Source organism: Gekko japonicus, unplaced genomic scaffold (assembly GCF_001447785.1).
Source record: "Gekko japonicus isolate JY-2015 unplaced genomic scaffold, Gekko_japonicus_V1.1 scaffold1368, whole genome shotgun sequence".
In the NCBI taxonomy this organism is placed as follows: Eukaryota; Metazoa; Chordata; class Lepidosauria; order Squamata; family Gekkonidae; genus Gekko; species Gekko japonicus.
The window spans coordinates 98,713-116,956 of NW_015160881.1; the positions used below are offsets into that span (position 1 = coordinate 98,713).

At 45.4% G+C, this 18,244-nt stretch overlaps 1 protein-coding gene across 1 annotated transcript; it reads left to right on the top strand.

Moving 5' to 3' along the window:
- Positions 1–5,009: 5,009 nt before the first annotated feature.
- Positions 5,010–16,277, top strand: DNAJC12 (DnaJ heat shock protein family (Hsp40) member C12). The gene is made up of 5 exons (XM_015423198.1): positions 5,010–5,181; positions 7,607–7,685; positions 12,674–12,741; positions 14,213–14,411; positions 15,349–16,277. Exons 1-5 carry the CDS (start codon positions 5,104–5,106, stop codon positions 15,441–15,443), a joined length of 519 nt encoding a protein of 172 aa, XP_015278684.1. The 5' UTR covers positions 5,010–5,103; the 3' UTR covers positions 15,444–16,277.
- Positions 16,278–18,244: the final 1,967 nt, after the last annotated feature.

The following is an 18,244-nucleotide window of genomic DNA, read 5'->3' on the forward strand; positions in this document are numbered from 1 at the left end:
TAAGAATAGCTTTCAGCTCAGATCACTGGGGGGTGGGAAGTTTGAAGGAATGGACTTGCAAGCCCTGTTCCCTGGAGTCCCAGGAGACTGGAAAAATACCTCTTCTATCCCACATCCCTGCCCAATGCCAACATCCCTTCCGTACTCCTGGGGGAAGGATATCAAATGTCCAACATGCTAGTAAATACTGCCAGCAGAAAATCTGAGAGTGTCTCCTAGATGGATTTGCACATCTAGCACTCTGTGTTGCCATTTAGAGGCACTGCCTAGCCACTTGCATATTAGCTGGCGGCATATTAGCGAGTGCCGCATGATACAGTGAGCGCAAGCAAGAAATTGCAAGTAGATAAATGGGTACCATTTCAGTGGGAAGGTAACAGCATTCCATGCACCTCGGCGTCTAGTCATGCCAGCCACATGACCACGGAAACGTCTTCGGACAGTGCTGGCTCTTTGGCTTGGAAACGGAGATGAGCACCACACCCCAGAGTCAGATTCGACTGGCTTTCGAGCAAGGAAAACCTTTTAAAGTCTGTATTGTAAAGTGAAATAAGAATAGCTTTCAGCTCAGATCACTGGGGGTGGGAAGTTTGAAGGAATGGACTTGCAAGCCCTGTTCCCTGGAGTCCCAGGAGACTGAAAAATCCCTCTTCCATCCCACATCCCTGCCCAATGTCAACATCCCTTCTGTACTCCTGGGGGAAGGATATCAAATGTCCAACATGCTAGTAAACACTGCCAGCAGAAAATCTGAGTGTCTCATAGACGGATTTGCACATCTAGCACTCTGTGTTGCCATTTGGAGGCACAGCCTAGCCACTTGCATATTAGCTAGCCCAGGGACAATCTATTACAGCAGTATAGCTTTGATCTATCATGCTCACTGGATGGCAAGCTCACTTGTTGCCACTCTCCTTTATCACTTTTCAGAAAGCAAGATTAAATAGGTGCGCTGTGTTTACAGAGATCACAGGCTTAAAGCATTCCAGAAATAAAAAGAGCACACATGGTTTGGTCTTGCTTCAGGCTGAGCAAGAATACAAAGAAAATGTGATCCTCTAAACACTATACTTATTCTAAATGATACAGCATTTAAAAATCCACTGTTACCCTAGTTCTCAAAGTCGGGACTTCTCCCCATTGTTTGCCACCATATGGACAAGAGGGAGTCCCTAGATAACCTTTCATAGCTTGTGCTTCCATAGCGAAAAGATAATAGACCACATATTCCTTGTGCCTTGAGAATTTATAATCTCATCTTTGAGATTCCATGTCCTCTGGGTTCATTGTGGTTTGCCTATTCTCAAACAGAAGAAACTACTGTCTAGCCATCTGACTGTCCCAGTCTCTGTCCCTTTCGGGTTTGACATTCCAGCGAGGTGTGAGATGGCAAACTTTTTATTCTTACTTTAGCCAGATCCATTTGCTGGTGCTTGTAGTTTTCCTTTAGCCAGTCTTTTATTAGCATTGCAGCCTCTGGAGCATTAGTAGAGCGTAGCCCCATTAATAAATTATTGAGGTGGATTCTAGGATGCAGGATATTTTCCCACAAAGGTATGCATGAAATTCTATGAGCAGTTGGTGTTTGACTAATTGCTGAAGCAAACAACAAAGAATGTAAGTGTCCACTGATCTTATGGGTGATCTGTTGGAAAAATTGGCAAAAACAAGATATTTAGAGTTTGCAATGGATCTTTGATTCACTGGAGAGGAGGCATTACTTTCTGTGTAAAAATCTTTATTTCTAAGGAAATACACAGGAAAATCTACAAAATAACAAAGATCTAAGGCTACATCTCTACAGCTACAGAACAGACTGACCACATGGTCTCACAACAGCAATGGAGATTCTTCTTCTTCTTGACCCCTAGAAGGAAATCACCCGAGGCCCTGGTCACACAGGCCAGATATCGCCGGGGGGGGGGAGGCGTGGCTAATTGCCCCGGCGCAGTTTGATGCGCGATTACGTGATCAGACGCGCCGGCGGCACACCACAGGTCCTTCCCTTGGCGCCGGCAGGTAAACGAGGGACCAGAGGGGAATGCCAGCACAATCACACCATGGGCGTCTGGAGGCAGCCCATGGCAAACGTTTACTAGTACCTTGGAGGTACTAGTTTTTTAAGGCGCATTGTCAACGGTAAGCCACGGTTGCGCTCCACTTTCCAGATGTTGGGGTGTGATCGCGCCTGGATAATCCGCCCACCATCCGTGCCTCTCCCGCGGCAACTTTGCCGTGTGACTGGGACCTGAATACATTATCCAATGATTGTGAGTAAACAGACTTAGATTTCCCAGGCTTTCTTCCCATTGGCTCTGTACCAGGTTTCCCTTCCAGGTCAGCCTAAACTGGTAAACAAGGGAAACACAAAATAAACAGATTAACCCTATAATGACTGAATTAGACATTGGAACACACACACATATTTCCAACATGATTTGCTACTCAAAATAACACAAGTACTTATGCCAGGCTACATGGTTTTCCTTATGTCACCCCTTTTCCTTTTCAGTACTCTGATAGTTTTCTCTTATCCAAACTTATATCTTGTCAGTTCTTTCTGTGATGGAAGTCTCTCCTTCTCCCTCTTCCTGTCCCACCCTTTCTCTGTTAGAACTAGTTATATTTTAAACATTTTGTGGAGGATGTGTGCTATTGTGGCCATTTACCTAGAAATCTTCATTTCATGAGTTATTCTCTAGTAGTAGATGAACCTGGCTACTTCACAGACCTTTTTGCAGAAAATATATGATGTGTACAAGGTGCACTTGGGCAAATTCGGTGGGGAAGAAAGTGAGATTCCCAGAGAAGGAAGAGCTAGTGTGGGAAATATACAAAGATTAGTCCAAGATAACAAGGGGCAAAAGTGGCATTTATTTAAAACATTTCTCTCCCACTTTTCCTTCAAAGACTGCACTTAAAGCAGTTTGTATCATAATTCACACAGACAATAAAGCAAAAGGGAATCATTCCCCAAGGACCCAATAATGTCCAGAAATGCACTAGACCAGCCTGACCACCAGCAATTGGAACACACTGGTGATGGGCCGTAGGTTCAGGACACATGACAACCTTCTTTGTACAGTGCCCAGCTAATATGGAATTCACTGCTGCTGGATGCAGTGATGGCTGCTGGCATGGGTGACTTTGAAAGGGACTAGACAAATTCACGTAGGGTGGGTCCATCAGTGATCATCAGCCATGTTGGGTAAATGAAACCTTCGTGTTCTGAGGCAGTATGCCTCAAAATAGCAATTTCTGGTCCTGACCTGGCAAGCCCGATCTTGGAAGCTAAGCAGGGTCGACTCTGGCAAGTATTTGGATGGGAGACCTCCAAGGAATACCAGAGGCAGGAGGCAGGCTTAGCCACCTCTCTGAATATCCTCCAGGCCCTTAGTATGGGTCAGTCACTAGAGGTCACCATGACTTCCAGGTGCACACATAGTCACCAGAGGTCACCAAAATTCCAGGTGCACACATACACACACGCACGTACAAAAAAAATTATTTTAAAAAACACCCCCCAAAATAGCAGTTTCTTGAGGTGGAGAAACTGCAGCGGAAGATTTGGTCTCTGCCCTGTGCCTTCTGGGACAAATGGGTAACTGCCATGGAAAACAAGATGGTGGACAAAACAGGCCTAGTAGGCCTGCTCTTATAGTCTTAAGCAGGGTTGGGAAAGACAGTTCCTTTTCAAAGTACCCAATATTTTGGTATTTCCAGACAGATGTTTGTCTTTGGCTTTTACGTTATCAGGAAAGCGGATTCACTTTCACTGACAAGGTGTTGAAGCAACACCAGGACTTTGTCAGCTTCATGTTTAATCCTTTTAGACTCCACCTACCAGCAGCTCAGAGATTAGCAAAATCAGCATCGCTTCAATCCAAAACAAAACAGCAATCCTTCCACAAAGCCCCCACATTGTTGAGAACTCCTTTCTTTGGGTATTTTCCACTACAGTCCTACAATCCCAGTAGGAAGCTGATGTCTGGAAATTATACCAGATTACAGATCATTTCTATTCCTTTCACAAATAACAGATGTCTTAATGATGTAAGAGTTCCCCCTCCAACATGTATGTTTCATGTGTATGTTCTGTGTTTGTATGTTTTTTATGTTTGTCTTAATAAACTAAAATCTTCATTGAACAACAACAACAAAAAAGAACCATGGAACTGGCACCATTACACAAATCTGTCTCTTCAGATTCTGCCTTCTACCCCCTTGATCATCTCTAGGGTTGCCAAACTTCCAGGTGGTAGCTGGAGATTTCCTTGGATTACAACTGATTTCCAGGCGATAGAGATCAATTCACCTGGAGAAACTGGCTGCTTTGGAAGGTGGACTTTATGGCATTGAAGAACCTACCCACCCCAAACCCCACCCTCCTCAGGCAATAACCCCCTAATCTCCAGGTATTTCCCAACTTGGAGTTGGCAACCTTATGTGGTCTTATCATATAGAGCACAAGGTATCATGTAAAGCACCTCATGGGGAGGGCGGGGTAAAAATGCCAAAAATAAATAAAATAAATAAATATTGATGAGATAACAATAATAATATTTTAAAATGCTTGAGTACCTCATGGATGGAGGAGTATTAAGTGCCCTCCCCTTTTTAAGAAAAAAGAAACAGTAAAAGAATAATAAAAACTTTCAGTTGCTAGTGCCTAGACAATAGGCATTATGCTCTCTCTCTCTCTCTCTCATTCAAAAACTTGGGGAGGAATCGTAACCAGGTCTACTCTCAGAAGTTCTCTCTCTCTCTCTCTCTCTCTGGTGGTGTGTTAAAATGTCCTTATTGGAGGATACACCACCCAGACGTATTGTTCTAACCCGGTTTTGAAAACTACAAATCCCACAGAGCTTTGCAGCTGTGAATAGTGCTCAACGTTTTCTTCCACCAATAAATCGTGGCAAATCCAGGGGTGTGATTTAGGAGACTCGCGTAATACCTCAGTGTATAAAGCTAATCGTAGGGAAACTTAAGCCTCAGTGCAGCTAGTGGTTTCCGTAGAATTACTTTCAAGGATTAAGAAGACCTCTACGGACTGTCGTGTCCTGCTCATTAGAAAGAGGGAAAGTGCCTGCCAGACGGAAACAAATGGATGCAATTTTGAACTTCAGACCTGAAGACATGGAAGATTATTACAGTTTGCTAGGATGTGATGAATTGTCCACAGTAAGAGCAGTATGAATGTTTATGTTGGTCTCCCCCCCCCCCCCCCCCCCGGTCTGTGATAGTTTGTCATGTGTAAGCGGGGTGTGTGTGTGTGTACTTTTCCCTCCTTCCATAAGTCTTCATGAGATCCTTCTTTTATATTGTTTCAGCAATTGATTTGTTACCTGTTCAGCTTCTAGCAGGTGCACAACATGATCCCTCCTGGACTAAATTAATTGTTCATGCAGTTTTGTATTAGGCTGAGTAGATGTATAAAATCAACGTGAAGGTATTTGTTACTACACTTATGTGCTGCTGTTCTTCTAAGAAGCCGAAGGTGGTGTATGTGACTCTCTGCCTCTGTTTTTGTCCTGGCAACAACCCTGTGAGGTAGGTTAGGGGGGGGGGAGAGAGAGAGAACACATCACCTGGTGAATTTCCTGCCTGAGTGGGGGTTTGAACTGGTTCTCCTCTGAGCATTGTCTAACATTAACATTTGGAAGTAGACATATGTGTATGTTATTATAAAATAAGCAATCATCATCCGTGATTGTTGACAGACGTGAATGTTGATAATCACAGATGAATTTTGTGAATGTCCAAAAACTCATTTATACACCAGTGAAAACTGCCAGTCACTCATGTATGATTATCAGCATTCCATGCCAAGTGGGAACATACTCCTGTGATGGTTGATGTCCACAGAATCCATCAGGAGTTTGCAACATTCACCAGATTTCACACCACAAATTTTAAAATGCATAGATATAGTTGTAAGCATTTATGCTTTTTAAAAATACTTTTCCAGTACTTCAGGATATTTCTCAGGCATTCATAACAACCTAACATGATCTAAAAATACTTTTTGCTACCATTAATTATAAAAATATTAGTTTGCTTGATTCCCCCCCCCTTCCTTTCTTTTGCAACAAAGGTACATAATGTAGGACAAAGGTTATCTGAACAGCATTCGAATTGTTTCTTTGAGTTGCCCGGTATTAGTTCACTGGTACTATTAATACCTGAAAACTCTATACATCGTGCTGATTGAAAATCATAGAATCAGTGCCGTTGCTGTGTTCAAAAGAAAGACCTTGACTGACATCAGAAAATGGCAGTCTTGGTGTTCACGGGATCTCATGAGCCTCCTTGATGACCATGAAGCAGGTATAGCCTTACTAGTGGATTTTAGGGTGATTTGGGGTTTTTCCTGCCATCATAATTCACGTTGTGTGACCAAAGAGTTCTTGCTTCTGTAGATGTGATGCAAAGTGTGCTAGCTTCATGGATCAGCTCTGTTCCAGATGACTGTGTCTTCGCACATGCCAAAGCCTGTCTAATAAATTGGAGAGCATAATCTCGCTTCTTACAGTCTGGAAAATGTCTTTAAATGTTTGCTGACATGACTTCAAGTAAGGGCTGCTGGATGGGAAGAGTTCAGTTTAATGTTTGTTCTGGGGTTAACGGAGATGCTGCATCTGATGAACTAGAATCGTTTCAGTGCAAAAAGAACACAGAGAATGGTAGTGCTGCTGAAATCATCTGGAAGGAAATTTTATCCAATGAGCTGCCTGCTAGCTCTGTAATCTGATCTGTTCCATGAGAACGATTCACTTAAGGAAGAAAAGGATAAGGGCTCCTTCTGCATCTAGCATTCGCTCCATTGTTTTACCAAACCCACACTGAAACAGAAAAAGATGCGGCTCAAAACCACATTCAAAGGCCCATTCTGCATCTGCATTCGCTCCGCTGTTTTACCAAACCCACATTGGAACAGAAATTCCCCTCTACATTGCATGCCACTATCACCTTCTTTGATTGTTGGATTTTATGGTAGCCTCCACACTCCATGCCGGTTTTACTTCCTTTGATCTCTGTTTTATGGTACCGTCTGCATAGATTTAATGGCCATTTTATGGCCGGTCAGGGGTGACTCGGCAGTCAGTACGGGGTATTTGAATGTGGTTTTGAGCGGCATCTTTTTCTGTTCCAGTGTGGGTTTGGTAAAACAACGGAGCGAATGCGAGATGCACAACGGGCCTTAGGCTTCATTGGGGTTGTGTATGAGGCTGAGGGACCAAGCTAAAGGCTTAATTAGGCAAGTGGTTTCCCAGGAGGAGGGGGTTGAAGGGAGAAGCAGAGAAGGTGCCCTGTAGATATTATAGATGTCTGTGTGTGTGTGTGGGGGGGAAGATTGCATAAGTTGTTTTCCTGTGGTCTCATGTTAGGAGTCCGTTGCCAGTTTTAGCTGTTGAGTACAAGCATGTGCAAAGATGTTGTAGGTATACATTTTACTCTATATAACACCTTATTTACACGCAGAATCATAATGAAGTGGCCCTTTAAAAGCCACAGGAGTTTTCCGTAAGAAAGTTTCAACTATTCTTCCAACTTGTTGCCTTAATATTCAGATCAATGTTGATGTTATTATTATTATTTTGTCCAGGTTGAACAAATCATTTCTGAGTTCAAAGTCCGAGCCCTTGAATGTCATCCTGACAAGCATCCTGAAAACCCTGAAGCTGGTATGTGGTGTGTCCCCCCCCGTCCCCCCCCAAACCTTTCTCTTCTAAGAATTCAATAGCGTTGGCATCATATATGGCAGAGACGACGTTCTCTTCCGTTCCGCCGAGAGGCGGGGTTTACGGACTGAGGATTCAGACGTCCCTCATCCAGCCTTCTCAGCTGCCTTGTGCCCTGGCAGGATAGTGGTCCTCCTGGGGCACTGGGCCTCCCCTGGTTACCTCTCAGGCTCACCAAATGCCCCCGCTGGCTGTCCTCTGGTGCAGGATGTAACGGGTTATACATCATGTATTGGGAAGGGAAGGGATGGTATCTGTCTAGTTAATATTGATGGAGCATATTTCCTTTTTACTGGCAAGTTGAAATACCTTGCTGTGATACTTCAGCATTGTTCCTGGATACAGGGGAAAAAAAACAGCTGCTAGATTTTGTAGCTTGGTTGTTTGTTACAGGAATGTGCATTGGTGCCTAAAGCCACGATCCAGGATTTCTCCTCCAGATTAGCTATTGCTAGGCAACTCTTTTGAAAAAACAACCTGTCCAGCTTTAGACAACGCTGGCCCAGTCTTGTCAGAGCTTGGAAACTAAGGAGGGTCGGCCTTGGCTAGTCTTTGGATGGGAGACCACCAGGGAAGTCCAGGGTTGCAATGCAGAGCCAGGCAACGGCAGACCACCGCTGACCATCTCTTGCCTCGGAGGCCCTACCGAGTCACCATCAATCGGCTGCAACCGGACAGCATTTTCCACCACCAGCATGCCTGAGGTGTTGTCAGTATGAAGTTCGGAGTGGACTGGAAGGCAAAAAAGAGCCCTGGAAAGAGCCTGACTCCTGCAGCATTTTCCCTGTACTGAAAGGAGGGAAAGGAGGAAAAGCAGGCTGGCTTGCTGCGGTGACTGCTGTCCTGCCCCAAAGGGGGACGGTGTCCACTGGCTTGCCACGGCAGCAGCTGCTTATCTGCCCCACACAGGGAGGGCTGCCTCTTAGTTGGGGCCCGGATGGTCCTTGCAGCAGCGGGGAGGCCCCCCTCCCCCCAGGCCATTGGCCCTGTGGCGAAACGGGGACCCACCCTCAGCCCTGGGAGACCGAGGTGCTGTCCTGTGGCTTACAAGCCCCTGTTTTGTCCTTCCCACCCTGCCTGGTGGGACTATTTCTCTTCGTTCCTGCTGCCACCACTCACTGAATTAAGTCACCGCCTTTTTTGAGGGACAGTGAGACCCCTCTGGCTAAATTTCCCACCTTGGGAAGTGGTTATCTCAATCTTTGGGCAACCCCTGGAGAGTTGGTAACCCACCAGTTTTAGGCTCGCTTGAGTCCCCTGGCCTCCTTTTGCCCCTGGTAACGTGTAGAGCAGGAGGACTATGTGGTTAAGGCACACCAGGCTTTTAAACTCAACAAAGGAAGATTTATTTAACTATATACATATTGGGCATAGAAAATAAACTCAGGCACTTCAACACAACCTGGGCACACAAAACAAACAGGATCGAAACGCAAGTCTTCTGCCCCTACCACACACCCACTCTACCTTGGTAGTGGATTGCGGCCTCAGGCCAGGATTTGCGTTTTCCTCTCCGGTTATGGAGAGAAACTCCAGCCCTTCTCCACAGGACTGGCCACCAGCACTGCCACCCTCCTGGCTCTCCACCACGGTCAATAGTGGCCTGGATTGCCCTCAGAGTCTCTGGTGACAGGAGCCCCCCCTGCGCTCTTCCTTAAGCCTGCCGCTCACGCTGAAGACCAGGCTGAGACTGACTTTTTTCCTCAGGAGCCAAACAGTCACTCTCTCCCTGGCCCCACCCCTCAGCCATTTCGTCACAGGCCCACTGGGACTTCTCCTGGTAGCCTTAATGGCCAGTCTGCCCCTGCTGAAGTCCCTTATCACTACTTCAATAAGCACTTTTTGTTTGTTGACACACCAAGGAGGTGATTGTAGGCAAGAAAAAGCACCTTTCTGAAATATGGGTGCCCACGGCAAGTGCTTCCATAAAAAAAGCCATCCCTGAGTCTGATTAGTTTTAATTGGACTTGCTTCAAAATTATGCCATTAGAACTGGGTAAGATCGCCATCTGCCCAGGGCAGGGTTGCCAGCTGTGGGCTGGGAAATACCTGGAGATTTTTGGGGGGTGTAGCCTGGGGGGAGAGTGAGGTTTGGGGAGGGGAGGGACTTCAGCATGGTGTAATGCCATGGAACCCACCCTCCAAAGCAGCCATTTTCTCCAGGGGAAGTGATCTTGATTCTCTGGATTATAATAGTGGGAGATCTTTAGATGCCACCTGGAGATTGGCAACCCTAGGCCAGGGGGTGAGGGAGGAGGAGATTGGATTTATACCCCGCCCTTCACTTGGAGTCTCAGAGCAGTTTCCTTTCCCTTCCCTTCCCCACAACAGACACCCTGTGAGGTAGGTGAGGCTGAGAGAGCTCTTTCAAGGACTGCTCTCGAGAGAACAGCTCTGAGAGAACTTGTGACTGACCCAAGGTCACACCAGCAGCTGCATGAGTGGGGAATCACCAGATTAGAGTCCATGCTCTTAACCACTACACCAAACCAAGTCGTGTCCCTTTATAGTTTAGTATGTAGAAATGGACAGTTGGAGCGCTTCACAGCATGGAGCTAAATAATATCACCTAATAATTGCTGCAGATCAAACTGATACTGAAAGGACATTTAAAAGGGACCCATCTAAAAGTTGGCAAGGCTAGAACAGGAGTGGGTGACTGAGGCAGGCAGGTTAACAGATGTTTTTATGACCTGTTGAGGAAGCAAAGAGGTTAGAATTGTTTTAACACTCCCGGAGATGTTTAGAGGACAATACTAGGAGAGATCTCAAGGTAAAAGTAGCAAAGATCTGCTTGTAAGGATTACGTTTACTCCTGTGCATGCTTGTCTGGGAGCACACCCCATGCAGTGTACTTCCAAGTAAACACGCATAAATCTTCTTTTCAAGGTGGTGAAGACTTCTGTGGGGCATAGAGTTGGCAGCTCTGGGTTGGTAAATACCTGGAAATTACAGGGGGTGGACCCTGGGGAGAGCGCAGTTTGGAGAGTGGCGGGACCTCAGCAGGATCTAATGCCATAGAATCCATCCTCCGAAGCAGCCACCATTTTCTCCAGGGGAACAAATTTTAATCACCTAGAGATCCGTTATAATCCCAGGAGATCTCCGGGTGCCTCCTGGAGGTTGGCAACTCTATTCGTGCTTATGAGCATGACTTGTTAGTGTTCTCTAATGGGCTTACCATACGTTATGCAGCAGTCCATGCTACTGAACCTCAGCACTGTTTTTGACACAGTGGCAGCCAGGTCCTCCATCTCTTCCACGCCAGCCCTTTCTGCAATTGAAATTGTATCATGAGGGTTTCTTGTCCCTCCTGGGTGGGGTGGGGGCTCAGAATCTGGGCAATTTGAAGTAGTGAAGCAGTAGAAAAAGTGAAGCACCCACCTGGTGGCTTCTCCTCTCAAAGCCCTGTGTTTTTCTCTCTTTTTAAAAATGGCTCAGTTACTGACCTTTTGTGTGTAATGTGGACTTAGCCTGTAAATGTAAAAGTAATGACAAAATTAGCATCATGTAATTAAGGGTGAGTTACGTGTGCTGTCCCTCCAAGAAACATCAGTTGTGTGTCTATGGTTCCAGTGTGCGTACAGACATTTCATATGGTTTGCGTCATTCATTCCTCTCCTGCTATAATACTGACTGTTTCCTGTACTGGAGTTGCCAAACAGCCAAGAGAGTGGAAAAAGCAGTCCGTATGGTGTTTAATTTGAATTTGTCAATTCCATTTTGCATTTGAGTTCAGCACATTTCAAAAGAAAGCTCTGTTTCAGTAAACAGGAATAAATGAATAATAATAATGACGGTAGAATAGAAAGGTGACTCATAGATAAAATAGAAATCTTTGTAACCTTTACACAAATATGAACTCCAGTCCACATCCTTGGTAACCATTAAGAATTTTTCTGTTCTAGAAAAAGTGAGGTCACTGTAAAACAATGACCAAAATAATACTTTGGTGTGTACATAAGGTATGCAGATCAGATGCTGGTGAGCTATTGGAGGTGCATCTATATCCGTGATACTCAGGGGCTGAAGGGCCCCCATGCGGCTTTTTGAGATGCCATCTGCGGCTGTTCTGAGCACTGTCCCTACATCTGGCACCTGTCCTGTGTTTTAGGAATGTGAGCCAGGGCCTTGTCTTGTGGTACTTGTGGCTGGAAAGTGGTTCCCACCCTAGAACAGCCACCTCTGCAGGAAGAGATAAGCTGCAAGCCTCCCTGTGGTGCATATCTTGGGCCACCAAAGTAATTGTGGCTGTTCAGCTGGTTTACCACTGACCTAAATGAAGTGATGCTCTTTTGTGTGTGTGATGCCCAACAAGCTGTGGTCTCTCTGTCCCTGGAACCATCAGGTTGCCCTAGGTCACTGAAGCTTTCTAGCTATCATGACTGTAAGTCTTGAAAACGAGTATAAGCATTTTTTCCTATTATGGATGCATCTGGCTGCAAGTTGAAGCATTTGTTTTCCTAAACAGTGAGGATGGAGAAGGGTTTGGTATGTTAGATGCTTGGTTTAGCCATACAGACATTGTTTGTGCAAGCCAGTGTACAAATTATGGGGGCCAATTAGGGGCCTTTGCCCCTCTTTTTTTGTGGTAGCCCTCTTAGTAACTGTTTTCAGGAAACTAAATGGACGGGGACAGGAGGCAGGGCCTGTGAATTTCACAAAGGAGTCCCCCCCCCATCTTTCCACCATCATTTTAGCACTGGTGCAGTCGATCACTGATTATATTGTGAGAAGCTGGTACAGTCCGTTGTTCATCCAGTTGTCGTTCACTAATTATCCCCATTAAACACCACATTGCCTGTTTTAGTAATAACGAATTATCTGCTGCCTCACAGAGACTCCTTTAGGCTATTCTGTACCGGTTGTCGTTCACTAATTATCACATTGCCTGTTTTAGTAATAACAAATTATCAACTTCTGCCACACAGAGACTCCTTTAGGCTATTCTGTACCATGGCCTGATCCTCTTGTTAAGGTTGGGGACTCCATCAAAACGGTTAGTCGGGGCTGATGCATTTTTCCTCCTTGGGGAGGAGGATGATCAGGATGGGTTTGTGGGAGGCAAAAGTTCTCCATTGATCAATACAGTTTGGAGGAGAGGAGGAAAAACAGCGGGGACTAGGGTGGCCAACCTCCAGGTGGTGGCTGGAGACCTCCCGCTATTACAAGCGATCTCCAGGCGGCCCTGGAGAAAATGGCTGCCTTGGAGGGCGGGCGCTGTGGCATTATACCCCACCCTCCCCAGGCTCCACTGCCAGATCTCAAAAAGTTTCCCAGCCAGGCCCTGGCAACCTTACTCGGATACAGACTCCCCTATCGACTGAGATCAGGAGCAGAAGCCCTGCTGTGCCTCCCTCCTCTTTAATTTACTTTTTTGGTGAGTATTTTGTGTCTGCGTGCCTGGAAGTCATGGTTGACTTCCGGCGACCCCTAGTGGGGCTCGGACATATCAGAGCGGCGGCTTGCTGTTGCCTGTCTCTGCGTCCCAGCCCTGGTATTCCTCAGGAGTCTCCCATCCAAGTTCTTGCCTGGATCGGCCCTGCTTGGCTCTTGGCTTCCAAGATCTGATGAGATCGGGCTTGCCTGGGCTGTCCAGGTCAGGGCCCTCCTCTTTCAACACTCTTTTGCAGTTCCCTGTGCTGGTTGTTTTGCTCAAACAAACTTGTGAGCCTCCTCAGTAATCTGTTGAGCAAGGAACAGGATAAAAACAGCATAAATAAGGGGTTTTTTTTAAGAAGTTTCCCACATAGAGCTGAACGGAGGGAAGAGTCCAAGTGGAAAACGTTCTGGCGTCAGACAAGGGGCACCTTATGTTGAACTTCTGTCTCAAAACATGAAATTCTAGACCACAGGAAAGTGCCTGAGAGCTCATCTAAAGGTAAAGGTAAAGGTTCCCTTGCTCGAAAGCCAGTCAAGTCCGACTCTAGGTCCTCAGTAATCTGTTGAGCAACGACCAGGATAAAAACAGCACAAATAAGGGTGGTTTTTTTAGAAGTTTCCCACATAGAGCTGAACGGAGGGAAGAGTCCAAGTGGAAAACGTTCTGGCGTCAGACAAGGGGCACCTTATGTTGAACTTCTGTCTCAAAACATGAAATTCTAGACCACAGGAAAGTGCCTGAGAGCTCATCTAGTGAATGCTTAAAAGTGCAACCTGGGGAGTCACCAGTTTGTTCAGGTCTTTGCTATGAACTGAGAGGCAGTGTGGTGTAGTGGCTAGAGTTGTTGCTCCCCTCTCAGATCTGGCTGATCTCTCCCTTTTACTGACACCTTTAAAGATGCTCCTTGATATGTGCCACTTTCTGCTTTTGTTGTTGCTGCTGCTGCTGCTGCTGTTCTTGAGTCACTGTTTTGGCAACCAAACAAAGCTGTGATGCAATAAAAACCACAAATGCAAATAATAAATAAATAAATGTCACACAATCCATGCAGTTAAATGTCACATTTTTTTCTCTTTTTTTGGTCCAGTCCATGCACTGGGCTGTCAGAGGTAAAAAAGAGCCAATGCTAGAAGCTCCAGATTTAAATCTCAATCACAAGAAGACAAATGAGTGCCTCCAGGAGGTGGGAGATAACAATGGCAGACTATTGGAAGACCAAAGTGGGCCAAGAGATTTTGATCCCTCTGATGGAAAGCTGCTGTTGCCAAAAAGCCCTGATTTCCCGGGTAAGTGATACCAGGTACTTCAGTGTCTAGAAAGAACAGGAGCTGCAGTTAATGACTGAAAGTGGGCCCAGATCAGCAAAATATGGACAACTACAAGTCTTTTAGGACATGTCCTTGCTTGGGGTGGGGTTGCATGGGCATCAGACAAGCTTGTTAGTCTACCTGATCCCTGCAAGCCATATGCTCTCTGTGCCCAGATTTATCTGGATCCCCTTATCCATCCCAGGTAGCAAGCCCCAAGGAAATGTAGGATATTACAGATGGGGTGTGAAGCAGTGGTATTTTGCAAGGCTCATGGGCACCTGCCTTTCCCAGAACTGTTGTTTGGACTTCACATTTCTCAGAAGGAACCGTTTTACATGCCCATGATTGTCTCTTGACAAACGAAAGATCATTTGGTGACTCACAAGTGTGGGTGAGGGCCATCGCAGGTCAAGTGCCAATGGAAGGAACTGCCTTATCCTTTCTGATACAGTGCTTTCCACTGCTGCTGGTTCATTTGTTCAACCATGAATCAAATGATTTACATGTGCATATGAACTGGCTACTGGGCACAGAATAGAGAGTTCCAGAAACTCACTTGTTCTCTTCTCATAAAACATTGTGTGAGGAGATGACAATTTGATGGTAACATCTGCTCATTGAACCTTAGAGAAACTCAGTTTCTATCTTCGATGTGTCAGACCACTGATTAATCTTAATATTCGTTATGTGTGTTGGGGATCGGTGACTGCTGTGTGAAAGGACACTGCATGGCCAGCCCTGTTGCTTCGATCTGACGACTGTTGCTGCTGCTCCTCTTTCGGAAGGGGTTGGATGCCTGCAGGATTGGTGATGATACATGGGTGGGGTCCTGTAAGCCCTCTCACTGGAAGCCACACACAATTCCTCATTGATACCATTTCTGTTGTCCCTCTCCTCAATGCCCTTCCTATAGGATTCTCGGATCCCAATGGCTGGCACTTGCGTTTCCGTTGGTCTGGTGACACCCCATCCGAACTTTTGCGGAAGTTCAGGAACTATGAAATATGAAGCAGAAGACCAAATATGTGTGGAAGAATCTTGTATTCCTGAGATCAGTATTTGTGCACACACATTTGATTCATAAAGGATTGCCCGTCGTGTCCGTGTACCTATGGACTTTGTTTTAATGATGTGGCTCTGTAACATTGCTGTTGCCATTTCCCATACAAAAATCCTGAGTTTTTGAATGGCGGGCAGGCTCTTTAGCTTTATTAACTGTTATTGTAAGTAATATATCAATTGCAGCTCGTCACTTTCCCCAGAGTTCTTTCTTATAATGTATATGTGACAGTTTCCTATGACTGTTGAACAGTTGGGGGAAAGCGCCTGTGGCCTTTATTTCCTGTGATATGTCTGTCTGTGACCTTCAGTCCTCCATCTCAAAAACTCTACCGCATACACAGTGCAATCCTAGGCAGAGTTGCTCCAGCCCATAGAAATCAGCGGTCTTAGCTTGGAGAAACTCTGCATCAGGCTGCACTGACCAGCTGCACAGCAGTCTTCAGTTCTCTGAAATGACTCCTCATGTAGTTGCTAGCTGTCTGTGAACCCTGCTACCTCTTTCCTTCAACTCCTCTTCAAAAGCGACCTTTTCTGGCAAGCCTTGGGCCTAGCCTCTCACTCGTATGGCCGACTAAAATTAAGTCTAAATGGATTGGCTCCTCCAACCAGCTTTTGGGGAAGGAGGCGTTCCCTTCTGTGTCAAAAAAGGCTGTGCTTGGGTTTAAGGGGCCTACGTGGACAAATGCCATTGGGGATGGAGGCTGTAGTCCTTTGGAATGGATTGGGTGGGACTGAATGAAGAAACTGGCTGGATTCAACCATGTGTGTGTAACCATTATATTGCAGCTCTCTGTAATTTTTGCCTCTCCGTTTTCTCTTTTCCTTTGCTTCCTTTCATCCATTCTTCTGCTTCCAAAACATAGATTGTAAGCTCACTGAGTCTAGGACCAGTCTTGGGGTGGGGGGCGTTTTGATACTGTGTTAAGTGCCATGTACATGAATGGTCCTGTATACATGAATATGTTTCTAAAAGTATTAATAATACAAAATTATAACCTATTGCCAAGAGTGCAAGAACACAGAGATGTATTCATCTTCTACAAAGATCAATAATATAAGCAACAATGTCTATTTCTCAATTAGACGCTCCGGTTGTGTTTTCCCATTATGTAGTCTTCTCTAGCGTGTATGTAGTCTTCTGTTGCTTACCGTTAATAACTTGTTAGTGCAATTGTTCAGCAAGTAACGTAGCCTCCTGTTCAGTTTGAGCCACAAGGGACAGAATGGAAAGAACTACATTGTCTTGCTTGATTTGTCCTATCTCCTAGCAGTGCTTAACAATAAACGCTCCAAGCAGCCAAAAATGGCAATTGAAGCATCAGATTGTCTGAGAAGGGGGAAAGGTGGTATAAACAGAAGGCTTAAATGGTATACACTTTAGTCACCACCACTAGTATTATCCTTGACGCTATAGCGCTGTTTTCATACAGCAGGTTGCACCAAGCTCTTAAAAATCCCAGTAAAGACATGCAGCTCTCTGCAGCAGAGCCAAGATGTTATATGTGAAAAGCCAGTAGCACCTTTAAGACTAACAAACTTTATTGTTGCATAAGTTTGTTAGTCTTAAAGGTGCTACTGGGCTTTTTACTATTTTGCAGGAACAGACTAACACGGCTAACTCCTCTGGAGATGTTATATGGAGAGTCATGGTGAAGTGTTGGTTTACACACACCTTTTGCAACTGTAGGTTTGGCTGCAAAAGCTCTGTAGCTCCATCTCTGATGCAAATGAACAACTACGGTTCTGTAGTCAGAACTGCGCATGTGAAATGAAAATGCAGATACTTTTCTGCATTTCTTAGAAGCTGTAAAGAGTAGACATTTGCTTGTTTGTTTGTTTTTAAGTGACAGTCCCATTCCAAATGAGACGCAGAAATTGACCTAGAAATATTGGCTTAAATATACCATCAAGTTGCAGCGACCCCATAGTGTTTTCAAGGCAGATGTGGTTTGCCATTGCCTGCCTCTGCAAACCTGCCCCCATTCAAGTACTAACTGCAGCTGACCCTGCTTAGCTTCCTAGCTCTGTCAAGGTTGGATTAATCAGGGTGATTCTGGCTGTTGATGCTGGATTGGATCTTGTCTACATTCCGTGCATGGAAGCAGTTTCACAGCCTCTTCTCTCCTGCTGTAGCTGGAAATGCTGCTCCTCAGCTTGAGGAGAAAGTTAGAGAGCTACTGGCAAGGGTATATGTGTCTGTATTGGTGGCTGGGGGAGGTTGGGTCAGGAAAAACCATGCCCCATCTTGCGCATGTGTATCTGTGTGGGGTTTATTTTAAATTCTTTGAACTGTGTTGTATATTATTAAGACTGTTATCGGTCACATTTCTAGATGTAACTAAAACAAGTAAGGGACCTGTGGTCTGGTTTGTTCCTTCTGTTCGATTTGTTGAGTTTTATTTTTAATAAAGTAAATTATTTGGGGTTCATGCATAAACGTAGCCCGTTCCTTTCCTCCCGCCTTTGTCGGGAGCAAATTGCAATGTGGAGGAAGTGCTGGGGGGAAGGTGGGTGGGTGGGGGAAGGAGGCCATTCTGCCAAATGCCAGTTGGTCCCACTTCTGTAGTTTGTTTCTGGTTACACAGACATTCTCTGTGCTGCAGGCATGTGATTTAATGAGGGTGTCTTTCCTACTGAATCGAGATGTGACAAACTCAGCGACAGACAATGGAAGAGAGACCTGATCCCTTTTAAAAATGGAAATTGAAAGACAATTCTGAAAACTGAATTTTATAGCATAGACTCCC

Excerpts from the sequence above, each read along its gene's own strand:
- DNAJC12 (XM_015423198.1), top strand. The coding sequence starts at position 5,104 with ATGGATGCAATTTTGAACTTCAGACCTGAAGACATGGAAGATTATTAC. Across the intron at positions 5,182-7,606 it reads GATGTGATGAATTGTCCACA|GTTGAACAAATCATTTCTGA; the intron begins GTAAGAGCAGTA and ends TATTTTGTCCAG. Across the intron at positions 14,412-15,348 it reads AAAAAGCCCTGATTTCCCGG|GATTCTCGGATCCCAATGGC; the intron begins GTAAGTGATACC and ends CCCTTCCTATAG.